Raw genomic sequence first — 26802 nt, 5'->3', positions numbered from 1 at the left:
AGGATGCACGGAATAGGGCCATTCCTAAATGGCTTTTGCCTTCATTTGATCTGGTTAACTTTCAGGATATGTCTATAGCAATATTTATTGAATGAAGGGCTTTACTGTTTGTCTGCCTGTCACGTTCCATGTCACTTGAGAATGTCAAAGCCAGGAAGGGCCTCAGAGGTCAGAGGGCTTGCCCTGTAGATGGTCTGGGATTCTTTAACCAGTCCATCCAGGTCTTCTGGAGGCACTATGCCAGGTGCACAGACCAGCCCCATCAGCTTGGAGGAGGTAGTCTTGCATAGCTGAGGAGTGGGGTGAAGCAAAAGTCAGCACTGGAGAGGTGAGATTGCATGTCCTAGAGGCCTGGCTTGGTTACGAGTAAAAGGCCACGTTTAGCCAAGTTCTGTGGTCTGTATTGGCAGAGGGGACAAGAACCTTACAGGAACCTTGGGAACTGGGAGGTGTGGTTGCAGGGGATGCCCACTCTGCCCCATTACCAGCATGGGCAGAGCTGTGGAGGGGTGCTTTGTTGGGAAGCTAGGGTAGCATGCCCTCTTCATGGCCATCCATCCTCACCCACCATTCTGTCACTGTCACTGTGGCGTGCTGTCTGTCCCCATGCTCACCTGCTCACCCCACACTGCCTCCACCAATATTGCCCGTGCTGCCCCTAACCCTGACCACACTCTGTTCTCCAGGCTTTGTCTCTCTGCTTGCACCTGTCACGGCTCGCTTCAGGGAACAGTGCAGACCGCATGCTCAGCCCTCAGTCCGGCTCCCTGCTTCCCCTGTGACCAGGAGCACCTTCATGTTTGCCGGTCCTGTGATTTCAAGAATGTGTGTTTGATGTGCTGTGCTTGGCTTCTGCCAACTGCCCGTTTCCCAGTTCTGGCCTGATGCAGAGGCAGTGATGGCCTCTCCCCGTCCTCCTGCCTCTCTGCCTGACAGGGGTTCAGGCCTGTACTTCCTTCCATTACTTTGTTCATTCGTTCTTAAAACAACAAGAAAAAGGCAACAGACTCTAAAGATACCAAATTCCCTTTATGAGGACAAGTGTAAAAACTGCAGATTGTGCACAGTAGCCAAAACTCTGCGTGGGCCCTATGTAGTTCACAGTGCCCTGACTGCTAAGGGCCAGGAGTTGCAAATGACTCTTCAGTTCTCCTAGGGAGAAGGGCAGGTTAGTTTTTGTAGGAGCTGCCCAAGGTGGGAGAGACTCCCAGGGGAGTGCATGCTGTTCCAGCAGTCAGCTGACATCTTTCTGCACCCACTCTTATTAACTTTTCTGAGACCCTCTCTCAGGCCAGTGCTGATAGTGGCAGTTAAACAGCTCCTGCTGTGTGCTAGGCATGGAGGAGGGCACCAAGCTGATAGTACCCTGACCACTGCTGCAGTTGGACCTGCATGCCCCTAGGTGGTGCCTTGAAATGGTGGTTGGTTCTTTGGGTTTGTGGGTTGAGATGACTACTCTCAGTCTATGGGACATTGAGGAGGATTTGGGGGATACAAAAACAATGTGAGTTAGAGAGCTCTGCAGTGTGTTGGAGTGGGCACAAAGGGATGTTGTGGGGAAAGGGCACAGGAGAGCAGTGGAGTGACGAGGCGACAGACACATAGATTCTCCTGGCTTTTATTGAAAGAGCCTTCCCGGAAAGTACACTGCTAGCCGCAGGCTGCCAGCTGTTCTGGTGTCCTCTGTTCTTGGCAGTTGAGTTCAGAGCAGGTTCAATTCTTTCTGGCCAGTATAGCTCCTGACTTGAGCTCCAGAGTGACCGCCAGTGACTATCAGATTCCCAGCACCACCGGCCTGAGCAAGGTGGAGCTTGAAGTGCCTGGCATTGCTTCACTGACCCAGGAAAGCTGGCTGACAGGGTGGGAATGCAGCCTGTTTCCCCGCAGTGTGATATCCTGCTGCCCACCTGCTGCTTGCTTCTCTCTCAAGGTGTCTGTGCATCTGGTGTCTCTTCCTGGTGCCCATGCAGTCTCCTCAGCCTGTTGCTGGCACCCATGTTTCCTGTGGCCAGCCCCATTCCTGGTGGACCCGTCATTTCCTCGTAGCTGGCTAGCAAAGACCAGCTGCAATGGCTTTTGCCTAGTTGGAAATTTCTCAGAACGTTGGTTCTACTTGAGTGTGTGGTTTTTAGAAATGTGTTTTCTTGTTGGCAGACATTCTGATCTCTTCAGGTTGACTGGTCTGATCCCCTGCAGTCTCTGATGGCAAGTCTTTCTCTGCGTAGTCCTTGGTCTGAGCTAGGGAGTACCAAGAGCTGTTGGAAGGCTTGCTGCTGGGGCAAGTGTCACACACACTGAAGGAGAGCCTGGAAGCCCGCATCCCACACGGAAACTCTCAGACTGGGCATCCTGTGGTGCTGAGCATGATGGAACCTGGGTGAAGAAAGACTCGAGAGAACCTCCTTTCAGAGCAATTGTCACCAAGCCAGCCCTTTTCCCTCTTTGTAGTGGGCTCTAATTCCTTTGAATCCTACCCTGGAAGTCGAAGGTGCCAGGGCTTCATCAACAGGTGACTGGCAGCTGTGCCTTCTTCCCCCTCAGGATTCTGAGAGGGCAGGCTGGAGTGGCTCCCGTGCCTTTGTGTAATTAAGAGAGTCAGATATTGTAATCTTGTCCCAAGTATTTGTTCCTATGAAAAGTTGCCATATGAGCAAAATTTTTAAAGAACATTATAATGAAGAATCCAGGGCCGGCCTGCAGCCTGCTTGCTAGCACTGATCATCTTTCCTTTTGACTACAAGGCAGCTTCCTCAGAAAAATACACTCCTAGGTTCTGAGACTCAGGGCTAACGTGGGATGTGTGTGGACCTTAGGAGTCCCATTCATGTGTCAGTCTCTTGCTAGGTCCATTGAAAAGGATTTCCCTAGACTTCTTGCTCTGTCTCAAGTCCAGGTTACCTGCAGTTTCTGTCCCAGGACCCTCTTAGAGATGGAGCAGATGGCTGAGACAAGGCAACGGAGAGCACTGCCTGCCTTTGCCCACATGTGGTCCTCATTAGCTGGTGGCAAAAAGAGGGTACTTGTATCACATTCTGTAATGTGCCTGGCAAACCTTCTCTCTTATCTTCGTCTGTTTGCCTTCCCAAGGCCCTCAGTCAGCTGTAGCAGAGAAGGTGCAGCTCCCTGGAGAGGAGACCGGGAGGCTCTGTATGCGTGCACACTCCAGCAACCTACTTAGTTATTGACCTTTTAAAATCGGATCCTAACAGGTAGCGTAGGCTGGCTCCTGCCTCAGCCTCCCGAGTGCGGAGGTTAGAGCTGTGCACGACCACGCTAGGCTTCCAGCTACCCTCGAAGAGCTTTTCTTTACCCTTTGGCTCTGAGAGGAATGAAACTTGGCTTCTTTCGGGCCAATTGGGTTCTTGATGTGGAACCGTGTGTGTCTTCTCAGAACTTATAATCACCGCCATTTCATACTCAGGATTATCTTAAATCACCACCATTTTCATCTCACCAGGCCTGAAAGAACAGGGAACACTGAAACCCTCAACTTTGCATCCTATTAACGTATCTTATTTGAAGAAATTCACCTCTGCTGGGCATGGTGGCTCCTCCCTGCAATCCCAGAAATCAAGAGCCTGAAGTAGGAAGATCCCAAGTTCCAGGGCTGTGTAGTAACATTCTTATCTCAAAGGAGGAGAAAGAGAAGGAGAGGGCATCAAGACAGATGGCTCACCAGGAAAAGACATACACCACGCCTGAGGGACCTACGTGACAGAACTAGTCACCTCTCTGACTTCCATGTACACACTGTAGCACATGCGTGCATGCATGCTTCCACATGTACACAATGACAAGAAAGACATGCAATGTAAAGTTTCTAACCTTGGGCCTGGAGAAGATGGCTCAGAGGTTAAGAGTGCCTACCTTTCTTCTAGAGAACTCAGTTCAGTCCTCAGCACCCATGTCACATGGCTCACAACCTCCCCTAACTCCAGCTTTAGGGAATCCGACCCCTGTGCCTCTGAGAAAGCACTGTACCCAGTGCCCAGATGCATCTACATGTAATTAAAAATATCAAGTCTTTCCTGCTTTATCTTGAAAGAAGCAGGACGGGGAAGATACTCATCCTCTCTCTAGGCAGGGCTCACTGCGTTTCTTGCCTCTCCTAGTGGGTATGGAGTTACAGGTGTATACTTGATTTATGTGGTGCTGAGAATTGAGCCTAGGGCTTTGTACATGCCGGACAGAAATCCTACTAACTGACCTACATCCCTGGCCATTGTCGTCTTCTATTTCTAGTGCATGTAAGCCCCTAGAATCCCACGCCTGGGCAGCAGCCTTGTCAGCCTGCCCTGCTGCTCCCAGCTTCCCAGTCTGTGTACAGTCGCTGACCCCCGGCTCTGCCCAGCATTGTGACCTTTAGGTGTGGCCACAGATTGGTGATTCTGGCTCCATGAGCTGTGCTTTCATTAGGACTGCTTTATACTGTGCTCATCCCTGAGGATGAACTGGGGCTACCACAGCCCTCATCCTCCGGACCAGTGGCTACCTGTGCTCTGCCAGCTCTTAGAGCTCTTCATGCCCGTGAGAGGTTGGGGAAGTGCATCGATGGCCTGTCCAGTAGTGGCCCCTCCCCTGTGGCTGCTATTGACTGGACTGTCCAGCCGTGGCCCCTCCCCTGTGGCTGCTATTGGCTGTCGTGGTATTTTAAGAGGCTTAAGAGTGTTCTCTCTGCTGGGTGTTGCTTTTCAGTGGAGCACAACCTTCCATCCCATCATCTCTTGCCCACAGCATTTCCTTTATAGTCTGCCTGTCTTCTCTGCATTGCTGGTGGATCCGTGGTCCCCTCGGGTTGAAGCATTGTGTGGGCATTAGCTCATTAGGAGTAAATACCCATTTGCTCAAGTCAATCCTCTGTTTTTATAATGATCACAGCTGGGATTCCACCAAACTGGCAATTCCTTTAGGCTGAGAGCCTAACAGCTTGAGAGCCAGTGAGCTAGTGGGGCATTCTGCCAGTGGGTGAGATCATCCTGGCAAGACTAGCTTCCTGAAGCTCAGTGCTGGTTGGAAACACTTCTCAGTCTGCAGTCACCTCAGCGTGTTTCCTGTTGCCTGAGATGAGCTGGCCCTGGCCTGGCTCTCATGGGGACAGTAACAGCAAGGGCATAGCCTGCCATCTTCAGGAGACTTTCAGGCCCTTCTGGCATTGCCCAAGCTATTCATGTTCCTGTCTAGGCTAGTGAGAATGGGATAGGTCATTATACTCTCATTAACTTGTGTCGGGGTAGAGCCTGTGGAGATCCCACATTCAGGAATAAGGATACCAAAACTTGTGGTAAAAAACATGAAATGGGAGCCCTAAGGCAGTAGACTTACTCAGCCTTGTTTGTCTAGCATGTCAGTAGCAGATATGAGGTTGGAATGTGGGCCAGAGACCCTTAAGTTCAATGTTCTTCAACAAGGGCTAGCAAGATAGAGCAGGTAAAGGCACTTGCTAAGTAAGCCTGTTCCCTGGTACCACCCCCGGAGCCCTCATGAGGATGGAGGAGGTGACTGATCACAGAATTGTTCTCTGGCCTCTGTAATGCTTGGGTCCCTCGTGCATGCACTGCACTGACTTTTTATATGATTACTGGAAGTGTAATGGTCACCGCTTCTCAGTATTCTCTTTCTACGGAGACAGCCAATGGGCTCTCAGTCCTGCAGATGGAGCATTGATTCCTTAGAATGGAGACTCAAGATGGAGTTTCTTCTGAGCGGAGCAGGCCTGACCTTCACCCCTCATTCAGCCTGACCCTGAAAGTAAGGGAAGAGCTCTTTGTTAAGTAAGACAATTCCAGCTTTGGTCTCTTCTGTGGCCCACCCACATCCTCTGTTCTTACTACATCTGGCCAGCTGAACTTAGGACCTACCGCTCACTGGGCTGTGGACCTGACAGCCATCTGTACTGTGCTACGTGTTGACACCTCTGTCCCGAGGCCAGAGCTAATTCTCAGTGTTCTTCTGCAAGCCTCTCAGCTGAGGTCAGTGTTTGGGCCCCTGCACCCACCGCAGTGTGGCTCAGCATCAACTGTCTGCTGAGGCATTACTGAGAAAATGGACCTAGTCTCTATAACAGCTAGGTATGGGTGATTGCACTGACATGTTTATATGTGCCAGGTACTGCACAGGCACCTGTATTCAGTGACCCATGTAATCATAATGACAGTTTGAGGAAATGATCACTGCTCCTTAGCTTTACATAGAGGGGAACCAAAGTGCAGACCATGGTGGCACGGATTTTAGGTTTTGCAGGCTCAGGAATGGAGCAGCAGGCTTCAGTGCTGACAGTCTGCCCTGCCACTTTTTGTAAACAATTCCACCTTGTTTCCCGTTTGCCCACCAAGCAGCTCGCACAAGCCCCTGGGATTATCTGCTGATTACAGTCACCAGTATTTGGTTTCTAAGGTTCGGAAGGAGGACTGGGAGGGCCACAGTCGGGCTGTGTCTGCCTCTGCCCCATCTCAGCATAGCTCGCAGGGACACAGGGTGGATTTGAACTTGGCTCTCTAGATCCCTACTTCACCCTCAGATACCCAAACTACGTTATCACTTCCCCACTGACTGCACAGATGTGGCTTGTGCCTTCCAGCTAACAGTGACGTCATTCATCACCACCAAGCTCCTAAAGACACTGCGCTTCTTCCCAGCACCCTACGGGCCTCCTGGCTTTTTGCAGTTTTTTATTCATTTTACTTTTGCATGGTTTACAAGGCTACAAGCTTTGCTGTTACTTTAGTGTAGGGTTTTGACACCGGGTCTTGTCTCCTCCCTGTCAGTGCTGGCCTCACAGCTGAGCAGCAGCACACCTGCTTGAAGGAAGGCCTTTTACGTTTATCATCACATTAGCCATTTCTAGAGAGCTTTTATTATACAGTCCAACTTCCTGACTGGGTCCATATTTGTTCTCCCTTAACATTTCATGACTCTCATATGCTGACAATAAGTGTACTCAGATTCTCGTTTCTCAAAAAGGTCTTCATTTACCCTTACCTTGTAGGAAGTTATTTTTACTGATTCAAAAATCTGGATTTCTCCTCCTGCTCCAACACAAAGATATTATCTAGTGTATGCTTTCTGATCAGAAGGTTGTTGTTTTAATTTCTTAACCTTTTAAAAAGATTTATTTATGTAATGTGTGTGAGTGTTCTGCCTGGTCTTTGGTGTCCTGTCCTGGGCCTAGGGTTGTAGATTGTTGTGAGACACCATGTGACTGCTGTGGCCTGGGCCCAGGGCCTCTGCTCGAGGAACAAGAGCTCTGCACCCCTGCTCACCCCTCCAGCCCCGTGTTTCCTCCTTTCATCCTGTGTGTGTCTTTTTCTGAGTCCCCGGGTACAGTCTGTTCATGTGTGATCCTCTGCCATGTGTAGAGGGTCCTTTCCTGTGTTCTCGTAGGTTCTTAATGACTCTGTGTTTCATTATTTTTGGAAAAGTCTTGGTTATTCTGTGTTTTAATTTTTGCAGCGCTGGGAGCAAACCCAGAGCTTTGCATATGCTGGACAAATGCTCTTCTCATTTCTGTGACTCTGAGTAATGGTTAGGTCATTCATGTGCTGTTCTGCCTCGCCATCCCACCCCTTCAGTTTGGATTGTTTATATTCAGTTTCAAGTTTTGTTTGTAGTACCAAAAATTAAGGTTTTTTTTTTTCTGTATGTGTATTTTGCTTGCATGTATAAATATGTACAGTATGTGAGTGCCTCATAGCCAGAGACCAGAGAGGGTGCTAGATCCCCTGGATCTTGTAGTTTTGAGCCACTGTGTGGGTGCTAGGAACCAACTCAGGTCCTATATAAGAACAACCAGTGCTTTCTCTTAACCTCTAAGCCATCTTCCCAGCCCTCTGGTTTAAATTTTGATCCTTTATCCTAGTTGTGTCAAGTCTTCTGGGAAGCCTGGCCAAAAGCATCATCTCATTTATGGTTACTGTTTGTTTATTTCTAGACACTGCATTTGACTCTTCTTTATAATTTCCAGCTCACTCCTGAAATTTACCATCTGCTCGTGGGTAGTGTACAGATTTTCCACTATAGCTTTAACATCCTAATTATAGCTAGGCATCACATTAATTGTTGCTATTTTAAATAGTCAGTGATCATCTCCAATTCTAGTTCTGGTATTGTGCCTCTTTACAGTATGGGTTCTTGTTTGTCTCTTAATGTGTGTATATATGTCTTATAATTTTATAGCGAATACGAGATACCACATGTAGGACCCACGAAACTGACTGAAATAAATAATACTTATCCTGGAATAGATTTGCCTGTCCTGCCTTCGGGCCACTGAGCTGGGCTGCAGTCTGTTGTTGTGTGATTGCCTTCATTGGACCACTAGCTCTGTGTTTTCTCCATATGAGACTTTGCTCAGCTTTCTAGTTCTCATCTCTGCTTTAGGCCTCTGCAGGCTCTCCCTGCTTGCTCCTCTTCCTGCAGCAGACTCTGCTCTGCTTGTTTTGCTAGTGTGTACTTGCTGGCTGGCCTGGGGCAGAGGTAAGGGTGACTTTCTTCTGTTGAGTAAGCCTCAGACTTGGGAAGGCTCTGTGTCTCTGCATCTCAGGGGTACAGGTTTCTTAGTGGCCCTGTTCTCCCTAGTGGTAGGTTTCTTGCTTTTTCTTATATCAAAAAGTCTCCGTTTTTCTTCCCCTGTATCCTGGAGGCAGCAAGGTTTGCTACCTGTCCCCCCGAAACTGGAGCTTTTGTCTCTTAGGGATGAAGGGTCCAGATGAGCTTCACGTCTGTCAAGTTGCACCTCCTCCCTAGGCCTTGTTCTGTAATCCTCCTCCCAGGCCTGCCTCTAGTCTTTCTCTTAGAGTGCCTGTGGAGACTTGAGAAGAACAGCCAGGGCATGAGTACAAACTGCCTTTGTGTCCAAGATTCAGAGGAGTCTAGTCAATCTGTTCTAGAGCATACATCTGCCTAAAAATATTTGCTGGTTTGGTTTGTTTTGTGGCCACTGGGCCTTCTCTTAATTCTCTATGGCAGCAATACTACCCAGTGGTGACCAGTCTGTGTCTCTCAACTCCATGCCTCCCACCATCACGTTGGTGACGACTTGAAATCAGCAGTAGTAGGGATACCCTCACAGTATACAAAGCACATCAGGGCTTTTCCACAGGAGCCAGTTGTTGAGTTTGCCAGACTACTGTTTAGAGAAACTCAGGAAAGTTGGCCATAAAGTTTGGTGCCTTTTGTGAGTGGCTCAGGGCTTCTCGGGTGGGTTGGCCTCAGCAGGGTTAGAGTGGTGTGCTAAGAATGCTCTGCTTCAGGACAGTCCTGGGCTGTGTGGGAATCTAGCCCTGGTAAACCTTCTCTGCCAGGGGTCGTGGGAGTTCATGTTCCTGTCTTTCCCTCCCTCCTTTCTTCAGACCGAAGCCAGGACAGCACAGCTGTGGCCCTGTCAGACTCCAGCTCAACACAGGACTTCTTTAGTGAGCCCACAAGTTTGCTGGAGGGTTCTCGAAAGCTCTTTCCGGAGAAGAGGCTGTCTGGGCTCAGTGCTCAAGCAGGACCAAGTGGAAAAGACCTTCCGGGGCCCACAGAGGAAAGAGGTAAGAAGCCTGCCTTGCTAAGTGGGCCTGCTTTGATCACCTGGGGCAGTCCAGGAAGCGCTGAGACTCGGTCCTGGAAAAGCTCCTTACCTCTCTGGGCCTCTGTTTGCTCTGTTTGTGGGTTTTGTCCAGTGCCAAACCCCAGCAGTTGTGAGGATTAAATAAGGCAGCTTTTGAAGATGCTCTGTGACATTTGTCACACAGTGATGACACATTTCCCTGTTTAGGAAAGCCATGTTCACTATGTCAGTATAGTATGTCTGCCCCCGCCTTTCTGAATGAATGGTTATCAGAAAAAGTCTTGGGATTCTGAATGTCACAAATATGTTTTCTTTTTAGTCTGAATCATATCAGACTTCTTGGGAAACCTGCCTTTTTTGGGCAGAGAGCACTGATCTAAGCCTGGGATATGCCCAGCTCCCTTGGGATCCCTGAGTCTCCTGTGTGGCGATCTGCAGAGCCTCACTTCTAAGTTTGTAGTGTGATTATAGGCAGACTGAGGCATCCCTGCTGCCACTCCCAGACTGTGGCTAGTTAGCCATAGATTCCGAGAGCTTCCTTTTTCGTTTTGGGTGTGGTGTGGATGTGCACGACACACGCGTGCAGGTCAGAGCGCAGGTCTGCACCGTCAGTCTTGTCTGAACAGGGTCTGTCTGTTGTTGCTGCTGTGCCTCAGGCTAGCTGGCCTGTGGGTTTTCATGGGTTCTCCTGTGTCCACCTCCTCTCTTGCCACAGGAGCTCTGGGATGCAGATGTGTGTACTGCTGTGTCCAGCTTTATATGGCTTTAGGGAATCTGAGTTCAGGTCCTCATGCTTGCACAGCAAGTCCCTTCCTCATTAAGCTCTTCCCAAGAACTTTCCCATTCTTGTGTGTATTTGCCAGACAGCCGAGTCCCACACTCAGACGTCCCAGGCCTAACACTGCCCTCTCAGACACCTGGACAGAGATCCTGAGGCTAAGAAAGGGTGAAGAGGTCAGCCTTAGTCACTGCTCTCTGTTGCCTTCTGGGTGGGCTGGATAGGGGATAGCCTGCATCCTCTGGGGGCCTGGGCATAACCTCAGCAAGTTTCCATGCAAGTTAGAGGCTCACTTGTAGCTGTGGTCGTGGGGCCAAAGCCATGTGGAAGAGAATAGGACTCTTTTAGTTCTTTGTCCCTGGCTGGTCTTACAGGACTCTGATCAGATAGATTTACCTGTGCCTGGTCCCCATCAAGAGACAGATTCAAGCTGGTTATGGTGGCACTTGGGAAGCAGAGGAAGGTGGGTCTTTGTGAGTTCGAAGCCAGCCAGGACTACACAGTGGGACTCTGTCTTAAAAAAATAACAAGAGGGTAGGATTAAGGTTAAAGCCGAGAGTGGTGATAACATCCCTGTAACCAGTGCTCAGCAGGCGGAGGCGGGTGGGTCACAGGTTTGATAGCACAATGAACTTCAGAGTACATTTTGTCTCGGAAAACCAGAAAGGAAAAAGAAATGCAGCCATTTTCTGGGCAGTCATTGTGCTGACCCCTCCTGTTGGTTATGTTCTGTGATGGATATAAATATACTTAGGAAATTTTGCATAGAAAGGGGACAGGTAACATACCCTGCACATTCCAGTACAGCATTGCTAGTTTTACTCTTAGACAAAGGAGACTCTTCATTGATGTTCTGCAAGCAGCGAGCTGTTTGCAATTGTCCCTGTAGACTTCGGGATTAGTTACTTGTTTCCTTGCTATGGCAGAGGTGCCTGACAGGAGTAACTTAAGGGAAGAAGGATTTCTTTTGGTTCGCTCAGTTTGAGGGGATATGGTCTACAGAAGGTAGAGTTCTGTCCTTTGCAGTGGAAGCTGTGGCTGACCAGGGACCTGGCTGTCATTCTACAAGGGCTGTCCACCCAGCATGCCTCCAACTAGGCCCTGCATCTGAACGGTTCCACAGCTTCCTGAAATGGCTGGGAAGCAAGAGTTCAAATGACCTATGGGTACGTTTTCCATCCAGACTCTGCATCGTGTGTGAGGCAGGTCCCTTCTAAACTGAGGAGTATCCTAGTGTCCTGCCTCTCTCACTCAGCACTGAGGAGCTTTAGGATAGAACCAGGGGCCATTACAGTGGCTAGCAGGCTTGAAATGGCGTGTTCTGTCCCTATCCCCCGCCCTGCCACCCCCTCCCCCAGCCTAGTTTAGGCGAGTTCTCTGCCTCTGAGCTGTACTTTTAGCCCACAAGTAGCTCTCAGCCTCTCTGAGAAAGCCTGAGCCACAAGACAGTGCCTGCTGAAATCTACTGTACCCTCCTGACCTTCCAGACCCATCCTTCTGGGCAGCCCTACCACCAACCTGCTGCTTCCTCCAGTCCTTACATAGCATGGCCTCCAGCCCTTGTTCACACATTTGGTGCCCACTGAAGAGCAGACTGTGATACATCCAGGTCCACCTCAGGCAGTGGGTACTGATGGGAACAGGATCTGCTTTCTCAAACCACACAGTGTGTGTGTGTGTGTGTGTGTGTGTGTGTGTGTGTGTGTGTGTGTGTGTGTATGTGTGTATGGGGGGAGGGAGAGAGAGAAAGGGAGGGGGAGGGAGGGAGAGAAAGAGAAAGAGAAGGGGGGAGAAAGGGAGGGAGGGAGGACGAACCAGTCTTTATAATTTCAGTACTTAAGCAGAAGCTCACTCTGTAGTATGTAAAATCCAAAGTAGAAATTATCAGTAACCAGCGTAGCCCATGCAGTGAACACTGAGACCATGCAGTGAATACTGTGGCCATACATGGCCTACTTTCTGGTCGATAGTGGCATTGTCTGTGGTTGACAGGTCTGTGCCTGGTGTTCAGCAATGTTCTTTCCACCCTTCCCAGAAAACAAGTAGATAGAGCCTGTAACTGGAAGCATTCTAAGCCAGTTCTTACCATAAAGACCCAGTTTAGGCTGCGTGGCAGTGTGTCTCCTCACCTTGGGGTGGGAGCACTGTAACCATCTTCATGCTGCTGGTATTGGGTTATTCCTTGACATCCTGAGAGTGCATGCTGGGGTGAGGCAGCTCACCTCATCTTTCCTAGACCTCTTGGGCCACCCAGAACTCTAAGCAACTGAGTTGTAACTGTCAGAGATCGCCATTTCCTTTGGTCCTTCAGATGTGTATACTAAACTGGATTCATTCCTCCACTCTGCCTGCTTTCCGTAAATGCTGTTCTGAGACTCTATGTCTGAGCATTGAGTGTCATCTTTGACCCCTGATCCCTGATCCCTGACCCAGGCTGGATCATCCTTCCCAGAGTCTCAGGCTGGGCTCTTAGCCATTGTTCCCACTGCTTGTGTTGAGCCACATTTGGAACACAGAAACCTGAAATGCTTGCCAGCAAGATGATGGTAATCCTGGCAAGATGGGTGCTAGCTCAAAACTAGGGGTCCAGAGAGCAACCTAAGCCACAAGAGAGGAGGTGGCAGCATGACAATGTGGCAGCAAAGACCCTTTAGGACTTGTGACACTCATCCAGTCACGAGTCCTAAAACTGGGTCTTTATGGCAAGCACTGGGTTAGAATGCTCCAGTTATAGGCTCTGTTTGTTCAGGTGTTGGGGTGGGAGCTGGTGTGATATACCCTGGGCTTTATCTCTAACACTGCAAAACAAGAATAGCCCTACTAAGCTCAAGGCTCCAGGGAAGGAAACAGTCCTCTACAAATTCTACCTTGGGTGGGAAGACCCGAGAGAGGAAACACTGAGTGGAGAGCATCAGCGTGTGCCCAACTGAAGTGGCAGTGGAAAGGAGGTGTTCTGGGGAGCTGGGATAGCAGGGAGCTGATGGGTACATAGAGTGACTGCTCACCTCTTTCCTTGACACAAAAGAACAGCAGTAGTCAGCCTTACCACATACCTGCGGTCTGCCTAGTTATGCTGGGACTTGCTGTGAAGGACTTGGAGTCTTGGTCCTTGTCTTCTTGATTTTGCCATATTAGGTTTCAGCTATGGTCCGGCCTCCCCTGTACATAGTGCAGATTACCTTCTAAATAGGCAATACTAGCTCCCTTTCCTAGACAGGCCGTACAGGATATGCCAAACACAGTGGGCCAAAAGCCACCTGACCTGCTCCCTGGGCCAGAGACCCTCCTCCTTGGTTAGCCAACTAGGCTGTGCCTTAGAAGGGTGGTATGAGGCTCCCCCATGCTGCCCGAGGAGCAGGGCTGACTGTTGAGGTACTGGACTTCTCAAGTAGGGCCATGCATAAACACATGCACATATGCAGCAGCCCCAGAGGAGTGTCGGGTAGACTGTAGGCTGAGGCACTTGCTACCAGTAGAACAGGTATTTCACTTGCCCAAGCCTTTTCCTGGCTACTTGACTAGCAGTAGTGATGTTGCCTCCCTCCGTGGGCTGCTTTCTTGTGTACCTAGACCATCCCTAATAGCACCTATGCCGCCACTCACTAGGTAGGAGCCACAGCCTAGCTTGGAGCTCCTCCTCTGTCGCCTCTGGGCCCTCTGCTAGAAGCCAGATGGCACCTCCTGTTTCTTGGGGCAGGAGCCTATGTGGCCATAGCCAGTAGGCGTCGAGCCAGAGCCCTATATACAGGGCCCTATATCTCCCATTGCTGGGTCCATTGCCCATTGAGCATGGGTATCAACCCAGCTGTCCCTGTCACCTTACTGAGGTGTTCTGTTATTTTTGATAGGCTGTTGAATAAAAAAGAGCTCAAAACCAAGTGACTCTGTCTTCCTTTACTTGAAGGGAAACCTGAGGAGTCCTTGGAGAGCACAGAGGCCTTCCGTGTGGTAGAGCAAAGCGTCCAGAAGCCTGGGGCAGACTCCTCAGCCTCTGCTTACATCCCCAGCAAGCCCCCAGCGTCCACACCTCCTTTGTGGGATGGGAAGAAGAGGAGTGATCCCCTAGCGGAGCCAGTGGCTTTTCCCCAGGGGCTGCCAGCAGGTGCTGAGGAGCAGCGCCAGTTCCTTACAGAGCAGTGCATCTCCTCCTTCTGCCTGTGCTTGAGCCGCTTCCCGCAGCACTACAAGAGTCTGTACCGCCTGGCCTTTCTCTACACCTACAGCAAGACTCACCGGGTAAGAAGGGCCTGGAGAGGGATGTTGGATATGATGGTAGCTGCCTCATCCAGACAGGTGTACTGGAAGGTTCACAGGCAGAACCAAAACAGACTGGAACTTTGAAGTCAGGGCTTAGGTAACTCATCTGGGAGGGATGGGAAGAAGAGCTGCAGAGCCAGAGCCGGTCCAGTGTGGTCCAGCGCTCCCTGGAATAGAGGCCTCGTTGCTGTCACCTGCCCTGGGCTCGCCTCGTGGGTACAGCTGCCAGATCCGTCTTTAAAGCCCCTGCTTCCCAGATGTTGGGTGCTGACAGCCTCCCTCAGCTCTTTAGAAAGCAGCAGTTGTGCCCTAGTTGTCAGTGCTCCCGGGGCTTCCCAGGCGGACTGGAGGAAGGACCAGTGACCTTCTTTTCCATAAGTCACTCGTCATTCAAGAGGCGACAGGGAGAGGTCTCCTACCTGGTGCCTGTTCCTTCAGAGATATACTCAGGTTAAAAATACACACATGAGCAAGTGGAGCAGCACTGTTGTGACCAGCATGACAGAGAGGCTAGCAGGATGCAGAGCAGTGCAGTGCTGCTGTAGCTCTGTGGAGCCTAGGATCTTAGTGTGAGGGGCGGCAGGTAAGGCTTGAGGGAGGAAAGGTAGCCAGTCCGCCCCAGCGGCCCAGGAGAGGGCTGTGTGCTGAGGGCCAGAAAGAGCACAGGGTGGTTTATACACTTTAGCTGTGAGACCTGCCTTTACTTGACTCCTGATTCACTGCTGCCCCTGTTCTGGGCCCCACCACATTCTGCATGGTTGAAGAACTAAGCAGTGTAGTTGTCCAGGGAAACAGACCCTGGCTTGGCACTGGTTGTTCCTTGTCCCTGCAGTGACTGACGTGTTCATGTAGCTTAGACAATTTTCTAAAAGCACAGTGGGTGAAATTAGCCTCAGCAGACCTGGGGAGGAAAAGATCATTACTGTCATTCTCTGTAAATCAAACAACCGACTGGCTTGCCTAGCTGCCCTTGCCCGTTGCTGCTGACCCCATTCACTCACTACCTGGCCTACTTTTGTCAGTGGACCTTACCTCTATGCACCAGACTCTGGACACAGGGGTCTAGCTGTTGTCTTCACTGCTTTAGTCACTTGTGGTAACACTCTCCGCTGTGAGGAACAGCAGAGCTTAAGTACAGAGCCTCTCAAGTCCTGGGGAAGAAACTGTCAGTCATCAGCCCTCCATAGTCCCCAGCCTGCCGCCCTGCTCAGCATGGACAGCTCTTGCTCTCATATGCCTTCCCCAGCAAAGACTGACACAGGATGTGGGATGCAGAGTGGTTGGTATGGATTGTTCCCCAGGGAAGGCAAGAAGAGGATGCAGGTGGATCGGAGAAGAGTCTGAGTTGTCATACAGCACTGCCCCCCACCCCCAAGCTTTTATGTCCTGCTAAAGACTTTCTTTCTGTCCTAAGGGTGCTGGCCTGTGGAGTGTTTAGCATGCACTAGGCATTGTTGAATAATGCCATCCCCTTCTTTGGATGAGAGTTGTAAAATAGATATTTCAAAGTCGTGTTGATGTCAGAATTAAGTAAATACAAGCAGGGTCAGAGGTGTACTCCTGCTATCCCCGCCATTGAGAGGTAGATGCAGGAGTAGTCTAAGATCAAGGCTATCCTTAGTTACAGGGAGTTTGAGTTTGAGGCGGAGGGATGAGGGAGGAAAGAAGACACAGAAGAGGGGAGAAGGGTGGGGGAAGGAGAGAACCCTAATTCCATACTCTAAAATCAGAAACCCTCTCAGGCCTGATACTACTTCTGCCTCCTGTGGGCAGACGATGGTAATCAGGGCTCTGCCTGCAGGCCTTATTACTTTGCATCTGGGGACCTGGGCTTCTAATTTACCAGGGCTGAATGGTGGAACCAAGTGTGATGTTCTCCCTTGTACTCGTCCCATGATTGTCCCTGGGTCATTTGTGTCTTTCTCCAGTGGATCATGCATATGGATCCAGTCAACCCAGCCATAGCCATTAGTTTCTGCTGACTCTTTTCTTAGCCAAATTCTAGATTGGGTTTCTTGATTTGTGGAAATGGAACGCTGGCCATGATTCCAAGAGATCGCCTCTGGGGCAGACACTCACTTCTCAATGTTAGACTTCCTGTGGAGATGGCACTGTAGAAAGCCAGGTGTACGTTGAGTATTTCTAGGATGACTGGTATGCTCTGGACCCTGACCATGTCCCTGGGCTGGCTGCCTCTACTGTTGGGGAGCTTTTGTGAGCTGCTTCGACAGGCCTTTGCTGAACACCAGTTGCCATCTATAACCTGAATGAGAGATTAGCACCAGGCTCTACTGAGTGTCTGAATGAATACCTTCCCGCTGCTGAGGGCGTAACCTCTGTTAGAGGGTGAGTCTTAGATGCCAGCTCTGCCAGGTCTTCCATGATGGAGCACAGCTCACTGTAGCTGCCTAATTCAGAGACGCTGACTGGCAAGCACTGACCTCTTCCCACACATAGCCGTTTGGTAACAAACGCTTTCTAATGTGTGCAAAGTCTCTTTGACAGCCACCCTGGTTTTTGGTTCTTGTTTCCTATTTTTGTTTTTGTTTTTAAATCTTACCTATAGGCTTAGCAGTGACATTTTCCTGTTGCTGATTTGTGGCTCAGTGGCCTACTGGCCTGTCAGGTGTCTGTCTACTTTGGGATCCAACAGGCAGAGCTTCTCCGGCTTGGGCAGTTAGCTGCTGTTGACCCTTAGATCTTTCACATGTCCTTCCAGGTGCAGTCATTGCCTCAGTGCGCGCTCTGAAGAGGCCCCCAGGTCTAGACCCAGGCACTGTGGGTGGGCACCCTTGGAGGCTCAGGGCTGTTTTGTTGAAGGAAATAGGTGGTGAGACACAGAATTATTGTAATAATGGCTGTGGGTGGTTAATGGCTGTCCTTTCCTCTTAGACAGGCCCGTCTCTCTTATTTGCATCTCTGTAGCTCTTGCCCACCCCACACCCTGCAACAAGGCCTGGAACTGTGGACTGTGCCTGGAACAGTTGCCAAGGGCTAGTCTGCTCCTGAGGGATCCTTGATGCTTATGTGCGACTGTCCTCCCACCCAAGACTGACTTTACTATGTGAGGGAAAGCTCTATTGAGCTACACTGTGGGCCAGAGAGCCTAAGCCCTAACCCTTAGCTAGGGATGATGGCTTGTGCACACAGCCACAATGGCTCGCATCTCCAGGGTCACACTTTTCACTAGGATGTCAGGTCCAGAGCTATCAGTCTGTACTCAGAGAAACCTCCCAGCCCAGGGGAAAAGCCCAGGAGAAGAGGGCATGTTCTATAAGGATCTTATCATTTGGGCTCCTACCCTCATCAATTAGGGGTCTGGATGAAAGGAGAGAATGACTACCTTTGCCATGTTGTCCTGGAGCTGAGGCCCTTCAGTTTTTGCGATAAGTACTCTTAGCAGGCCAGTGCAGAGCAGCTGATACAAATGGACCCTGGAGCCAAGTAAACAAACAAAGGTGGTGATATACATGTCCCAGTTCCAAGTGTAATAAAAATCTATAGGTAATACTGGTGTGGGATGTTCTTCAGTCTTTAAAGAAGGGCAGTCCTGTACCAATGTGAATGAACCTGGAGGATGTTGTCTTCAGTGACGTAAGCTAGCCACCGTTGATTCTTCAGCCCTAGCTGATCAGTATCTCCACTATCAACTGTCCTGGCACAGCAAGGGTTTCATGTTGGTGGTCCTGTCTCCTGATAACCATAGCCAGTTTATCAGCCCTGCTGATCAGAAACACATACTCATAATACAAAAATATCACATAAAGGGTACAGTAGAGTCTTTGCTTCCTTCATGAGGTTTACTTCATGAGCCTGGCCTGCATTATCTGCAGTGCTCTCAGCATTGTGTTCCAAGACCTCACAGCACAGCCCACTGAGCTTTGAGCACACACAACTTTTCTAGCCCTAAGTTTCAGACTCTTCCATAGTCCTCTCCAAAACATGGCCAGGTCTGCCACAGCAACTCTATACTCTGGTATTAATTTCTGTCTTAACTAGGGTTTATTTCAGCCTACAACTCTCAGGTCACAATCTATCACTGAGCGAAGTCAGAACAGGAACTGACAAGAAGTCATGGAGGACCATGTGTCTGGTGATAATGCTGTGCATGGTGAGCTGGGCCCTCCCGCAGCAGCAAAAAATGCCCCCACAGACCTACCTACAGGCAATCTAATGAAGGCATTTTCCTAACTGTGATTTTTCTTCCTAAATAACTTCAGCTTGTGTCAGTTGGGGAGTAGGGAGGGGAAGAGTGCACAGAGTTGATTCCTTTTCCAACATGGCATCTCTTGGGGTGATTTGGACTGGAGAAGAGGGTCTCGCCCTGTGGCTCAGTATGGCCTGGAACTTCTTACGTACACCTTGTTAGATAAGAAGCCTGTAGCTCAAGCTAGCCTCAAACCCGTGACCAGCCTTCTGCTTCAGCCTCGCTAGTACTGAGACGCCAGTGCTCCTTGCTCAACTTTGGACCCCTGATTGTGCAAGTCTGTCTACCCTCTGGTGTGAAGAGTCCTTTGAACCGTGGGGGCCAGAGGAGGTAAGGTGCATTGCCCCAGGAAGGCTGCTGTTTTTCCAGTTCTTACTCCCACAGAGGGATGGAGACATACAAGTCTGAAGGGCTTTAAACAGCAGCATCTGTTACAAACAAAATTCTTTAAGCTTGGAAAGTAGAACACTCCCCATAAATGTCCCATGACCCATGGACTTGGCAGACTGGTTTCATTTTAATGTGCTCCTCTGGTCTGTTTTCTGTGTATTTAGATGGGTTCTTTGATCATCCTCTGTCTACTGAGGTGACCATGTGGTAAATTTCCATGTGGTCGACCCTCTTGAGGAGTTGGGGGTCACAACAAAGCTCTCAGGTGTGCCCACTGATTGTCAGGGAGTTGAGGCACATCTCCTAGCAGCTCGTGAAGTCAGGGAAGAAATAAGCTGCATAAGGGAATGGGAAGGGTAATATGGCTATTTAGACAGAAAGGTCAGAGAAAGCCTTTCAACCAAAGTTGTAAATCAAGCAACAGAGTCCTGAGACCCATGAGGAGGTCAGAGTAAGTAGTTGGTATAGTTGCACACCCTACTTGACTTCAGATTGGGCCTGGCAGAAACTGGGTAGGAAGAGAGCTGAAGGGATTCTGATCACAGCTCACGGGGGCCCAGTCATGCAATAGACATTTTCAGGACATTGTAGGAAGTGAGGCTAAAGACACTGTGATGGGGCATGGAGGCTGGGCATTGCGTGGCCTTAGGCTGAAGAGGGAGGAAGCAGCTCTGGCCCTTTGGAGACTTAGCAGGATCCAGCCTTGAAGGGCCTGAAGGGAGAGTAGGACAGACTGTGAGGGGGTGTGAGGCAGTCCATAGCGTTCCCCAGAGGCTGGCCACCTCAGAGCTGGGCCTAGCCTCTAAGGAGCTATGCTTGGTGACCCCACGGGGCACAGAGTCAGGGAGAATATCTCCCCCACTGAATAATTTCCCCAGGAATAACGGGAGGATTGCCTTTTATTTTTCCCACTCTCAGAGATAGGCTCTTACTAGGGAGCCAGGGTTGCCCTGGAACTCAGGAGCCTCTTGCCTCAGCCCGCTGGGTGCTGGAGTGACAGGGTCCAGCCTTGCACCCTGTCTGCGTGCTGTGGGTGATGCCTGTTGTGTTTGCACATGGCATACTTCAGTTCTGCTTCTGCTCTTGTGCATACAAGCTCCTTAATTACGACCACTTTAATGTCCAGACCACGCTTTCTTGGGTGAATGGAACACAGTTTATTTCATCAGTTCAATTCTTTTTCTAAATATGGAAATGTTTATCACTTTTTTTAATAATTAAAAAGATCAAAATTGATTTTTTTAAGTCTGCCAGGTCTAGGATTTGGCCGCATTCTTGTCTTGTGACTTTACTCCCAGGAAATTCTTGATGAGTATACAACAGTGGCTCTCAACCTGTGGGTCGCAGCCCCTATGGGAGTCACATATCAGATATTTACATTCGAGTTCATAACAAAGTAGCAAAATTACAGAGTAGCAAAATTAGAAACAAAATAGCAAAATTACAGTTATGAAGTAGCAATGAAATAATTTTATGGTTGGATGTTACCACAGTGTGAGGAGCTGTATTAAAGGGTCACAGCACTAGGAAGGTTGAGAACCACTGGTCTAGAGGGAGGGAGGGAGGGAGGGAGGGAGGGAGGGAGGGAGGGAAGGAGAGAGAGAGACAGAGGGGGGGAGAGAGAGGGGAGGGGAGAGAAGAGAGAGAGAGAGAGATAGAGAGAGAGAGAGCGCGAGAGAGAGAAATCCTTTATATTACTTGACTCTTCAGACAGATGTGCCCTGGCTTTGTGACTGTCCCTACCTCCAGCATCCCTTACCAGCTGGAGGCAGCCATTCCAGCTCTAGCCCCTCCCCTGGCCCTGGAGCCTGGTCCTTCAAGGGCTCCGACCAGTTGTCCGAATGCTTAGTGTCGGGCGCCTTTTTCCGTTCCAGCTGGACATAAAAAGGCAAACACGAGCTCTTCTCCATGCAGTTTAATCAGGAACCTTCATTTTTACTTCTTCTCTAGCTAGCTTCTTTTATAGTCTTTTATATCTTCTTACATCTTACTAGTTACATCTTTCTACTTTCTTATTTACTCCTATTTCCTACTTACTCCTATCCCCTACATCTTACTACATACATCTTACTTCTATTCTTACATACATCTTACTTCTATCCTTACTACTTACTTCTATCTTACTCACTCCTATTCTTACATACATCTTACATACTTACTCCTATCTATACATACTTATTCACTATTATCACATCTTACTTACTATTCCCTACATACTTACTCCTAATTCTTACATACATCTTACTTATATATCTACATACTTACTCCTATCTATTACATCTTACTTACTATCTATCTCCAGCCCCCAGCCCTTGTGGGTTAAATACTTTCCCTGGTCCCAATCAGCATCAGCTACGTGGCAAAGCATAATAGACTGCGGGAAAATCGTGCCAGCTTGCATCACAAACTAGAGGCACACAGCTTTTCCAACTAAGGCTTGTTTATCTCAATGCTCTCTGCTCTGGCTGGAGACCAGATGTTCAATATATTATATGTGCACACATATATATATACATACACACATATACATATACATATACATATACATATACATATACATATACATATACATATATATATATATATATATATATATATATATATATATATATGGTGGCAGCTGTGGCTCCCCATAGCTTAGGAGACTGTTCTCAGGCTGCAGAGGGCCTTCTCCACTCCAGCTCTCTTCACTCCAGATCTCTTCACTCCAGCTCTGATTCTTTTATGTGTCCTGGAAGCCATGAGTTACTTCTAAGCCATCACCTAGGGTACGGTCAGGTGAAGTGTTGAGCCCAGCTGAGGCTCCTAGCTGCCCTCCTGGAAACTGTCACACAGGCTGGGCAGCAGTCACTGTGCAGTCCAAATGGTATTACTTCCACCTCTGCTGGCTGTTTACCTATAGGCCTCTAGGAGCCCAGCCTTTTCTGTAGGACCACTGTCACTGGTTTTCTGATCAGTGAAAGAGACACAGGCACAGGACATCATCTAGGTCATCCACACAGCAGTGGTATGTGGTTCTGAGGCCAGGGTGAGGTGACCACTCTGTGTGAGGTTAGAAGGTACAGGGAGAGATGGAGGCTGCCCCACCCAAGGCTTCACTTCCTATGCAAGGGGGGAGTCTCAAGGCCCTGGTAACTGTGGCAGCCAGCCTGGTGTATAGTGTATTGAAGTGATAGGAGTTTGGAACAAGTTAGCAGACACTCAGCAGTCCAGGTCAGTCCAAGACTGGCACTGGTCTTGTGGGTAGCTGAAGCAGCCACCTCAGCTTCTTCTTGCTTTCAAACTACTCCAGAGTCTCCTAGTTCTTTATTCTGGGCACATGAGGAGCCTCCCTCCCTCTAGTTTCTGCTGCTTCCTGCCATTGCACCTCAGACTATTCAGTTGGCCGAGGCCCAGTGCCTTCCATTTTCTGAAAGCCCAAAATCCACTCATCTTTCATTCTTCTCACAGATAGCTGCCTCGTCCTGGGTCAGGGAACATGGGCAAGCTCTTAAACTTTCCTTGGCCTCAGTGTTCTTGTTGTAAAGTGGGAGTTCTGTACCTCACAAGGAATCACCATGCTGAGCTCACCCTGCCCAAGTTACCACCCACTCTCACCTTGAGAGTCCCACACTAGAGTACTGCAGGGAAGAAAGAGGCCCAACAAGAGGCCACCTGTCCCCAGCCCTCACTGGGGTGCCACCTGTCCCCAGCCCTCACTGGGTGCCACCTGTCTCCAGCCCTCACTGGGTGCCACCTGTCTCCAGCCTTCACTGGGTGCCACCTCTCTCCAGCCTTCACTGGGTGCCACCTGTCTCCAGCCCTCACTGGGGTGCCACCTGCCAGCCCTCACTGGGGTGCCACCTGTCTCCAGCCCTCACTGGGTGCCACCTGTCTCCAGCCCTCACTGGGTGCCACCAGCCGAGGCTCCTGACAGCTTGCTGAGCCCTTTGAGCTCCCCTCTGGGCCTCAGGAGGAGATTAGCTGGGAGCTCCCTGGAGCCTCTGTACATGTTGAGCTTCTCCATCAGTCTGAGTTCATGCCTGTCTTTGCGACCTGAACAACTGGAGAATGTGCTTTCCGCTAGAGTGCAGAGCCCCGTCCAAGTTGAGTTTGGCAGGCAGTGTTTGCTGCATTCTTCACAGGCACTGGGAAACGTCTCTCGCTGCCCCTTTATGAGTCAGGAAGGAGTGCGGAGCCTCATCCTACAGCCTCAGAGGCAAGCAGCCTAGCAAGGCGGCCACCTCCTCCCCCACACCATGCCAGCTCTGCTCTCCGATTCCCAGCCAAAAGGATGTCTTCTCTCTCACCTTGGTTTCTTAAGGAGGTGATGGCCACTGTTTCCTGAGCCGTGGTCTGTCTCCTTCCCTCCTCAGACTATTGCTACTCAGGTCATCAGGACACTGCTGACAAGTCCCTCAGTGTCACAGTGCTGTGCTAACCTTTTTCAGGCCTGTGGAGCACTGAGCTGGTCCATGTCTTGGGTCTCCTGGGATTGGCTCACCTCAGGGAGTCTCCACAGGCTAGGCACAGGGTGCTTCTCTGATTCACGGGGCCACACCTCGCTCTTCTGTTAACAAGCTGGACTCCTGCCATAGTTCATCCCTGGTGCAAGCCATAGCCCAGGTGTCACCTGCTTCACTGACTTCAGACTAGGTCAAAGGTCTCCTTTGTGCCCAGCTTCTGGAAGTCAGGGGGAGTACAAGAGGAATTAGAATTACAGGTGGGGGTTTAGATGTGGTCCTTGTATGACCAAGGTCCTGGTTTTGACTCCCGGCTCTGCAAAAATAAGTTACTGATTTAAATAAGTTAAAAAAAAAAAGAGCCAGGAATGATAGTGCATGCCTGTAATGCCAGTGCTTGCTCAGCGGGTATCAGCAAGAGGACCAAGAGTTTAGGTCACCCTGGGTAACTTAGTGAGTTTCTCAAAATTAAGGAGGAATAAAAGGTCTAGGCTATTCCTCAGTGGTAGAGAAAGGGCTGGGCTGTATCTCAGTGTAGAGTGCTACCCACTGTGTGCAGGCCCTGTGTTCAGTCCCCAGTACTAAACAGAAACAAAACTCCCTGAGACCCCACAAGTGCTCTCCTGTCTTGTGCTCTGTATCATTCTCTGTGAATGTCTAAGCATGACTGGTTGGACCAGGCATGGGGACTAACCACCTGGCCTAAGAATCTCATCAAGAAGAGCCCGACAGAGTCTTCACTAAGACCCAGGTTTCATGACTGAGCATTGCTGTGTGTTCCTCGAGCTTCATTTCTGGGCTCCTGTATCCCTAACAGCTTCGATGGGCAAGCTAGGCTAATCTTGGGTTTTATCCCTTCCCTTTAAATGTGCCGGCCTGTCCTGGCTCTGCTGTGCTCTGTTTCTTTGTGGCTACCCTTCCTCTTTAAGCCTGAGGTAGCGGCAGCGGCAGTGGTGGAGGCGGTGGGGGTGGGGGCCGTGGGTCCAAAGGCACCTTCCCTTTCAGGAGGCTACAAGTAGCAACAAGAAGCCCCATTGCCAAGAGAGCCTGGTTCCAAACACTGTGACTAAAGCCCAGGCCTCTGAGGCAGCTCTACCACAGTGTATGTAGTAAGTAAGGATTCCTGGTAAACTAGAGGTGTTTACATTCAGGGCTAGTAGGGGTTCCCAGGAAATGTGGGCACTGAGTCTACATGGCAGCTTTTCAGGGTTGGGCAAAGTGAGAGGTCTCTCTGCCCACTGCCTCATGTAATCTAAGGCCACATTCCTAAGTCAGCTATGGTGAACAACAACAAAAGTGCATGCCGCAGCGCAGTGCTCAGAGCTCTTGCCCAGAGCCTCCTGGAGTAGGAGGCTCAGGGTCTGCAGAGCTGCTGTTTTCCAGTGCGGCCATGAGGAAGACCACCTGCCTTCCCATGGGCACCCTGAGCAGCCCACACACTCACTTCCAACCTACTTCTTGTTTCCCCAGAACCTCCAGTGGGCCCGTGATGTGTTGCTAGGCAGCAGTATCCCATGGCAACAACTGCAGCACATGCCTGCACAGGGGCTCTTCTGCGAGAGGAACAAGACCAATTTCTTCAACGTGAGTACTTTGCCTTGTTGATTTCTGAGGCTGCTTGCTGCCACTGCGTCTCACTAGAGATGCACCCTGGACAGGTGTTTGCATCACCCTCAGAGGGCAGACGGGCAGATGGGCACACTGACAAGAAAATCAAAACTGATAAGGGGCTGTGATTACTGAGTGACTTCTGGCACTAGGGAGAGGCATGGATAAGCTCTACATGTCCTCTAGAGCCCTGGGTGTTTGGGGGCCATAGAGGTAACCAGAGGCAACCAGAGGACTTCAGGCTTAGAGCTCTGGAACAGGCCCATGCCCTCGTATGATCTTGGGCACCAAGAAGCTTCTCACTAAGGCTAACCCTCCACTTGAAAACTAAGTTTTCCCAAGGCTGGGCCTTCTGTGTCCTTCCAGGTAGCCATTCCCTGTGAGAGGAGAACAGCCGTCGTGGATGAGACTACCCACCTTCTAGGGCTGCTCCTATCTGTCTCCTGAAAACGTTTGCCCTACAAGGCAACAGCCAGCCCAGCCTAGCCACCTGTATTCTGCCCTACCCAGGGGCAGTGGGCCATCTCTCCTCTCTACCTCCAGTCTAGTTCTCCATCCTTTGCACCCCTGAGCCTGCCTGGTCCCACCCGGATGGCCTTGGCATGTCACATGACCCTCTTAGCTTCAGTTTCTTTTCTGTTTACCTGATTTCTTGATATTCAGAGAGAAATGTAAGGACAGGATATGCCTACAAAAGTACTGACTGGCAGGAGGGCTGTGGTAGAGCCCCCTCCTTAAGGTGCATATGTGCCAGGGCCTCACTGAGAGATAGCCAAGTGGTAAGAGTGCCCAGTTCCATGGCTCATCCTTTCTCCCAGACTGTAAGTTTGGGGTTTGTACCCCAACTAAAATTCCTGCCTGGGGCACTCAGTCTAGAACACGGTACTTACTTGTGCTCTATATATTGTTTATAGGCAGGCAGTAGGTGTCATTGGTAATCAGATTATATGATACTAATGAATTTGCTGTGAAAAAGAACACTCCACATACCCCTGTGCCCAGCTCATATCCCTGCTTCACACCTTGGATGGTTCTTTATTCCACGTATGTCCTCCTGAAGACCTTTGATAAGCCAGTGTGCATGTCTATACATGAGGAATGGAAGCACATACACTCCTGCAGTTCTGCCCTTATACATATGCTCTGTCTCCTCTCTCTGTCCCTCTCTCTCCTCTCTCTCTCTCTCTCTCTTGCTGTCTCTGTCTCTCTCTCTCAATTCATTTTCTCCCTAATAGCATCTCTATATTATAGTGTTCTTCCTATTTATCATTTATTGTACTACTGATAATCAAAGCCAGGGCCTTGCTCAGGCTAAGCTAGTATTGTACAAGTGACTTCTGCCCCCTGCCTAGGATAGCGTCTTGCTGTACAGCCCAGACTGGCCTCTAACTTGCAGTCCTGCTGCCACAGCCCATGCCTTCTAGATTGTTTGTTTTCTCAAGTCAGGGCCTTTAGCTCAGGCTGTCTCAGACTCCCTGAGTATGCAGAGATGACCTTTAAGTTCAGATACTCCTGCCTCGACCTCCCCGAGTTCTGGGATTGTGAGCAATCATTGCAATGCCTTTGATCT

The 26802-nt window shown here is 49.9% G+C and overlaps 1 protein-coding gene across 3 annotated transcripts in view; it reads left to right on the top strand.

The window, feature by feature from the left end:
• Cabin1 (calcineurin binding protein 1) overlaps positions 1-26802 on the top strand; it is a 115545-nt gene that overhangs the window by 52179 nt on the left and 36564 nt on the right. For all 3 annotated transcript variants that reach the window (XM_031348562.1, XM_031348561.1, XM_031348560.1), the window contains exons 27-29: positions 9348-9530; positions 14233-14564; positions 25095-25208. In XM_031348562.1, the coding sequence (XP_031204422.1) occupies positions 9348-9530; positions 14233-14564; positions 25095-25208 (629 nt within the window). The remainder of the gene's footprint in view (positions 1-9347; positions 9531-14232; positions 14565-25094; positions 25209-26802) is intronic.

This window comes from Mastomys coucha, unplaced genomic scaffold (assembly GCF_008632895.1).
Source record: "Mastomys coucha isolate ucsf_1 unplaced genomic scaffold, UCSF_Mcou_1 pScaffold3, whole genome shotgun sequence".
Lineage (NCBI taxonomy): Eukaryota > Metazoa > Chordata > Mammalia > Rodentia > Muridae > Mastomys > Mastomys coucha.
The sequence above is the reverse complement of the archived record's forward strand: the minus strand, read 5'-3'. Positions and strand labels throughout refer to the sequence as shown.